General features: G+C 52.8%; 1 protein-coding gene and 1 long non-coding RNA gene across 2 annotated transcripts in view; both read right to left on the minus strand.

Moving 5' to 3' along the window:
- Window positions 1–421, minus strand: part of LOC109522708 (uncharacterized) — a 1,937-nt gene extending 1,516 nt beyond the window's left edge. The window contains exon 1 of the long non-coding RNA XR_002169604.1: window positions 174–421. This is a non-coding gene — a long non-coding RNA (uncharacterized LOC109522708). The remainder of the gene's footprint in view (window positions 1–173) is intronic.
- Window positions 422–2,779: 2,358 nt separating this feature from the next.
- LOC109522705 (uncharacterized protein K02A2.6-like) lies at window positions 2,780–6,661 on the minus strand. Its single transcript, XM_019881464.1, has 2 exons — window positions 3,297–6,661; window positions 2,780–3,200 (listed from the first exon to the last, which is right to left on the minus strand). The coding sequence occupies exons 1-2, from the start codon at window positions 6,558–6,560 to the stop codon at window positions 2,919–2,921; spliced, it is 3,546 nt and encodes a 1,181-aa protein (XP_019737023.1). The 5' UTR covers window positions 6,561–6,661; the 3' UTR covers window positions 2,780–2,918.
- Window positions 6,662–6,667: the final 6 nt, after the last annotated feature.

Genomic DNA, 6,667 nt, shown 5'->3' on the forward strand with positions numbered 1-6,667 from the left:
ACACACACACACGCACACACAAACACACACACACACACACACACACACACACACGCACACACACGCACACAGACACAGACACACAGACACAGACACACACACACACACACACACACTATAATTACTTGGTGAAAATTTGTTTTTCATCATCCACATCTCAAAATTTCACTTACCTTGCATGTCAGCCTCCGGCATTCTGAAGCTGACTGTACCACCGTACTACCGTATTTAAGGGCAGTTAACAGAAACAGAAAGCATTTGAGAAACCCGAAAAGCAGGTCTGCGTTGAATTGTTTTAGCTCCTTCTTTGGCTGTTTGTGTTACACGGGAAGGTACTGTGAAGAATTTAAATATTTGTTGTTAGCTGATTTGATCCAATCGTATTATCTTGGTCAGTCATAAAACCTTTAATTGATATTAAGTCAATTCAGTATTTTGTTTGATATAATGCTATTGTTTGGAAGTGGTTGACAAGAAAGAGCAATGTCGACACTTTTTTTGTTGTTCCTATGAAAATGTGTACTGATTCCTTTTGGACTGGTCCTGAAAACACCGCCAGCAACTATATTGCACCATGGCTTGATCATGGCTTGATACAATATAGTTGCTGAATATGTTTTCAGTACCAGTACATATGTTTTTCTGGTCCATGAAGCTAGTAAGTTGGTGTGAAGGACAACAGATTGTTTTTTGTTTTCATATCACGATGTTCCTCAATGGAACTATGTGCAACTGCAGTATGTGGCTCTTCCACATTCCTCTTTGTCTTCTAGTTCTCTGAAATCACAACAGCATCAGTGATTATATGTGCAATTATTGCAAAAGAACATCATAACGCCAAGGGATTGTATCAGATGTAGAGGCATGATACATATCCCTGGAATAGAATTTTATTTTCACTGTCATCTTAACAATACAAACCAGTCCACCAAATTGTTACTCAGCTTCTTCCTGACATCAGTCAGGAAATCAGAATGCTCACTTTAAAGTCAGAATTCTGTGAACAAAGTCAGAATTCTGCGATAAAAGTGAGAAAATCTTTCCAACCTTTCTTTTTTTTTCCCCACTTACCATAATCCTCTTTCCTTTCCATTTTAACCCTCAGTATGCCCCGGTGGGAACAGTGAGGAAAAATGCTATTCGAATTCTGTGGTTGGGGTTAGTGGCTGTAGAATTCATCACGGGTTTATAGTGTGCCTCAGCACATAGGTAAATGTTTCGATTAGGACGTGGGAGCAAAGTTCCGTTTTTTTCACCATCGGAATTGGGTGAGTAATACGTGCTTGTATGTTGGTGGCGGTGTGATTAATTTTCTGTTCTTTAAGATTCAGATAAATTGTAGGACGATGCAGTGTACAGTAATCCCTCGTTTATCGGGGTTAATGGGGACCAAAACCACCCGCGATAAACGAAAATCTGCGAAGTAGCGTCCAATTAACATAAACAGGTAAAAAAAAAAATATATTTTTTTTAAAGTCCACAAACGGTCCGTTATTTTTTTTTTTTTAAAGTCCGCAAACGGTCCGCAAGAGGCTGCAAAACAACAGCGAGTCACATAGAGCAACATTTACAGTACTGTACTCCATGTATATGGAAAAAAAAAAAAACACCTTTTTTTTTTATATGTTTGAAAAAATCCGCGCGATGCACTGAACCCGCGATAAACGAACCGCGAAGTAGCGAGGGATCACTGTACTGCTGTGTTAATGACATACAGTAGATGGCGCTGTGCTCATATTTATAAGCAACGTGATATTTGACTTTGAATGAAGCTGATTGCTGATGTGTGGACATGGCCAAGTGATAAAGATACCCCCACTGCCACCATTGGAACCACTGTTCAAGACCATTCACCGCCAACATTTCCCAGACACGCAGTTTTGGTGTCCTTGAGGAAGAGACTGATACACTTAACTGATCCCCAGGTACTAGTAGCCCACTGGTCCAGTGTGTGCCACAAACTTAGATTGTGCATTTGCCGCGTCCCCTTCTGTGTTCAAATATAGAGTTGAATTTCATGTAAATGGCCCAAAAAGATGATTCTAATTCACTTGTTTCACTTTTCTCTCTACTTGTAAAGGTTCAAACAGGGAACAACTACAATGCAACCACAGACACTGAGCACACACTAGTGTACTTTGCCATTCTGAATAGTGGGATACAGTATTTTTCTTGATACATTCAGCAAAAATAACAATAAAAAGGTCTGTACTGCATGTATGTAACACTATGCATGTGCCTTATACTGCTAGATTGAGAATTAAATCTCACATGACAATGATTTACCAAAAGTAACGATAATGTCCCAGTCCCAGTAACTTTAAGGCCAGTCCAGTAAAGCGAATTAGTAATTCGAAGTATATTGTGAAAAATCATCTATAGTTGATCATGCCGTGTTTTAAACAATATGCATCATGATCATTCTCTTCCGCTTGTCTAAGGTTGAGTCACGAGGGCAAGCTTAAGCAGGGAAGCCCAGACACCCCTCTTCCTCGCCACTTCCTCCGGCTCCTGCTGGGGGATCCCAAGACAGCCCGGAGACATCGTCTCTCTAGTGTCACCTGGTTCATCCTCAGGTCCAACTTGCAGCGGGACATGCCAGCAACACTGTTATGTTCAATAAAACACATGGAGTCGGACTCTGTGCTCACTGCCGTTTATTCTCAGGAGACACATTTTATATAGCAACGCTTTTCGGCATCTGCCTGCTTTACGGTCGTGACGTCACACCGTCGTAACATTACCCAATGGCTGTGGTTACATGCCACATTCACCCCCCCTTTTTTTAAAGTGCAAAACATATTAATAGCACACAACTTTAAGGCCAGAACGTGGCCAACCTATCTGGGTAAACAGGGTAGACTACCTGTTTACCTGCATAGTCATGTGGTTTATTATGCCACATAACAGACTATGCGCTAACCTAAGCCTGAATTAAGGACATAGTCCTTGAGGTACAGGGGCTGTCGACGAGCCCGAACAGGGCGGAGCCTCGGTCCGAGGGCGTCACCTGGCACCTCGGGTTCGGGTGGAATTCCCGGGGTTACCGGAGGGAAATCCCAGTCCCCAGCAGTGTGGCGCGGATCAGCCGCGGCGGCCAGTTCTTGTGCCGACGGTGGGTTGACGCGCCTCAGGCGGCTGGCATGCCAACGGGAGCCGTCAGCCAGGCGGAACATAGCTGGGCCCAATTGTGCTATTATCTGTTGGGGTGAGGACCAGAGGGACAGCAGCTTGTGGGACCGATGGGGCCGGCGGATACGGACCCAGTCCGTCACCTTGAGCGTGTGTCCTCTCACCCGATGCGCTCTGTCATAGCGGTGCTTCATCCGGCGTTGCGTCTCTGCCACCATGTCGCCGACAGAGGGCCCTGCTGCTGGAGGGCCTGGAGGATCTTCCCTGGGAGGCCGCAGCCGATCCATGGGAAGTTGGAGTTCCCGTCCTAGCATCAGAAGGGCTGGGGAGCTACCTGTTGTGGCATGTGGCGTAGCTCTGTAGTGCAGCAGTGTGTTCTGTAGGGCCTTGCCGAATGGGAGACCTTCGGTCAGATGTGCTCTCAGGCCGTTCTTGAGGGTCTGGTTGAACCTTTCCACCCCCCCGTTGGCCTGCGGGTGGTACAGGGCCGTCCTGATGTGCTTAATCCCCCTCTCCCCTGTGAAAGCAGCGAAGTCAGCCGAGAGGAACTGGGGCCCGTTGTCCGTGGTAACGGCGTCTGGCACACCCCAGCGGGCAAACAGGGAGGAAAGAAAGTCAGTGATCTGTTGTGTGGTTACTGACCCCACGGGAAGGACCTCCGGCCACTTGGAGTGGAGGTCATAGGCCACCAACAGGAACCGCTGGTGATGAGGAGTGCCATGAAGCTCCCCACAGATGTCCACCTGGATGTGGGACCACGGCGTCGCTGGCCACTGGAGGGGCTGCAAAGGAGGCGTCGGGGGCGGGCCCGTTTTACCGCTGGCAAGGCAGGCGGTGCAGTCCTTCACCATCACTTCAATGTCTCTATCGATGCCGGGCCACCAAACCAGGCTCCTGCAGCGCTGCTTTACTCTCACGATGCCCAGGTGACCGTCGTGTGCCATGTTCAGGATGCGTGGTCGTAGAGAGCTGGGGATCACCGTGCAGAGCCCCCGAGCGACGCAGTCTCCATTCCAGCAGGAAAGGTCGTCTCTGACCCGGTGGAAGGGCGCCAGCTCCTCTGGCACCTTTGCAGGCCAGCCCTCCTGGATGAACGTGCGGAGCTGTACGAGCACAGGGTCCTGTGCAGAGGCCGCCTGGAGCTCCTGCAGGGAGACGGTTGTTCGGAGGGGGTCGTGCAGCATGAGGATCAGCTCTGACTCTGAGCCGTCCGGGGCGGTGTCTGGCGCTGGGGTGGGCGTGGCCCTGGAGAGTAGATCAGCCACAACGTTATCTCTGCCGGGTGTGAACACTGTCGTGAAGTTGTAGGCTTGTAGTCTCTCTGACCACCGGTACAGGCGCAGCGGTTTGTGTCCCGACCCTGTCGTGGCCAGGAGGGCGGTGAGTGCTTGGTGGTCAGTCCGGAGCGTGAAGTGCCGCCCGTAGAGGTACATGTGCCACCGCTCACAGGCCCAGACGCAGGCCAGCGCTTCTCTCTCCCCCACCGAATACCTCTGCTCTGTGGGAGTCAGAGATCGTGAGGCAAATGCCACGGGACGTTCGGTCCCCCCGTGTAGTTGGGACAGGACCGCCCCCACCGCCGTGTTGGACGCGTCGCAGGTCACCAGCGTAGGGCTCTGGAGGTCGAAGTGGGCGAGCACTGGAGGGGAGGTAAGCTGAGTCTTCAACTGGCGGACCGCCGCGGAGCACGCGGGTGTCCAGGACCAGGGGGCATCCTGTTTGAGGAGCGCGCGTAGCGGCGCCGTGGTCTCGGAGTAGTGTGGGAGAAAACGCAGGTAGAACGCAGTCATGCCCAGGAAGGAGGACAGCTGTGCGGGGCAGGTGGGCTCAGGCAGGCGTAGGATGGCTTCTACATTTGAGTGGAGTGGACTGAGGCCGTCAGCGTTCAGGCGAAAGCCCACAAACTCGATGACCGGCGCGGAGAAAATGCATTTCTCGCCGTTTAGCGTGAGGTTGTGGTGGGAGAGCACCTCAAGCACCCTGGTGAGGCGCTCGTCGTGTGAGGCTGCCGTCGCGCCGTGCACCACTATGTCGTCCAGGTACACGACCACGCCAGGGATGCCGGCGAAGATGGTGGCCATGATTTTCTGGAAGCAGCTGGGGGCGGAGCTAAGTCCAAAAGGCATGCGGGTGTACCTGAACACGCCCATGTGCGACACAAAAGCGGTGAGGTTGCGGCTCCCTGGGTGCAGTGGAACCTGCAGGTAACCCTGACGGAGGTCGAGCTTGGAGAAGACTGTGGAGCCGTGAAACTTGGCCGAGAGCTCTTCCGTCGTGGGCAGAGGGTATTTATCAGGTATCACTGCTTTGTTCACCTGTCTGAGATCGATGCAGGGGCGAAGGCCACCCGCCTTCTTCCGTGCCACCACCAGGTTGGAGATCCATGGCGATGCGTCCACCCGTTCAATGATTCCCGCGTCCAGAAGCTTCTGCAGCTCGGCTGTAACATCAGCTCGTAGGGCGAGGGGCAGACGGCGGAGAGGCTGGATGACTGGGGTCACCTCCGGGTTCAGGAGCGGCTGGTGGTTGAAGGCGGTGAGGCAGCCTAGTCCAGCGAACAGCGAGGGCCAGCGGTGCAGCCAGGGCGCGGCAACAGTCAGTATGGTTGTACCCATGTTGTCGGTAATGGAGAAACCCAGGGCACAGAACAGGTCGAAACCAAGGAGGTTGGCGCCCTTGCGGGACACCTGAAAGGTGAAAGCTGGGAGGGTTCGAGCGCCATAGCGTACAGAAAAAGTTGCGGTGCCAACCATGTCGATCTTAGTGTGCCCATAACCAAACAGGTCTTCCGTGCCAGGTTTAATAATCATCCGTGGAAAGAGCTGCCGGACCGTGGACTCATTCAGGAGTGATTTGGAGGCCGCGGTGTCCAGCAGCAGAGACAGACACACGCCGTCCAGCTCGACCGCGCACCACTTGAACGGCTTGGCGTCGGCGCCCACCGAGTGGATGGTGGTGGAGCCAGATCCGTCGGTTAGGTGGGGCCGGGGGTTCGCTGGGGCAGTAGCAGAGCGGCAGACTTTAGAAAAGTGGTTTAGCTTACCACAACGTTGGCACCGTTGTCCTAGTGCCGGGCACGTGGGCGCACGTGTGTGGTGTGATGAGGAGCCACAGTTCCCGCAATGTTGCCTCATTGTGGCGCCTCGACGTACCGCGACGTTAACCTCCGGCTCGTCGAGAGGCGCGGTGGTGTCGGGAAGTGGGGCCGTAAGAGCAACAGTATGGGATGAAGGAGGCAGAGTTGTAGCGAGGTGGGGAAGGGCCGGAGCTGGGCCCGAGGCGGCTAGCCGGGATGCTAACAAGGCCGCAGACTCGAGCTGGAAGGCCAGTTCCACCGCCCTAGACAGCGACGTGTCGTCCGGCGATAAAAACAGCTTCTCGCGCAGTTTAAGGTCCGTCGTGTGTTCGGCTAGCTGGTCTCTGATCATCTCGTCTTCCAACTCCCCGAACCTGCAGAGGCTGGCTAGGCCCCGGAGGTCGGCGACGTAATGGCGGACCGACTCACCGGGCCGCTGCCGGCGCTGCCGCAAGACAA

The sequence above is a fragment of the Hippocampus comes genome, unplaced genomic scaffold, assembly GCF_001891065.2.
Source record: "Hippocampus comes isolate QL1 unplaced genomic scaffold, H_comes_QL1_v1.1 scaffold512, whole genome shotgun sequence".
Classification (NCBI taxonomy): Eukaryota; Metazoa; Chordata; class Actinopteri; order Syngnathiformes; family Syngnathidae; genus Hippocampus; species Hippocampus comes.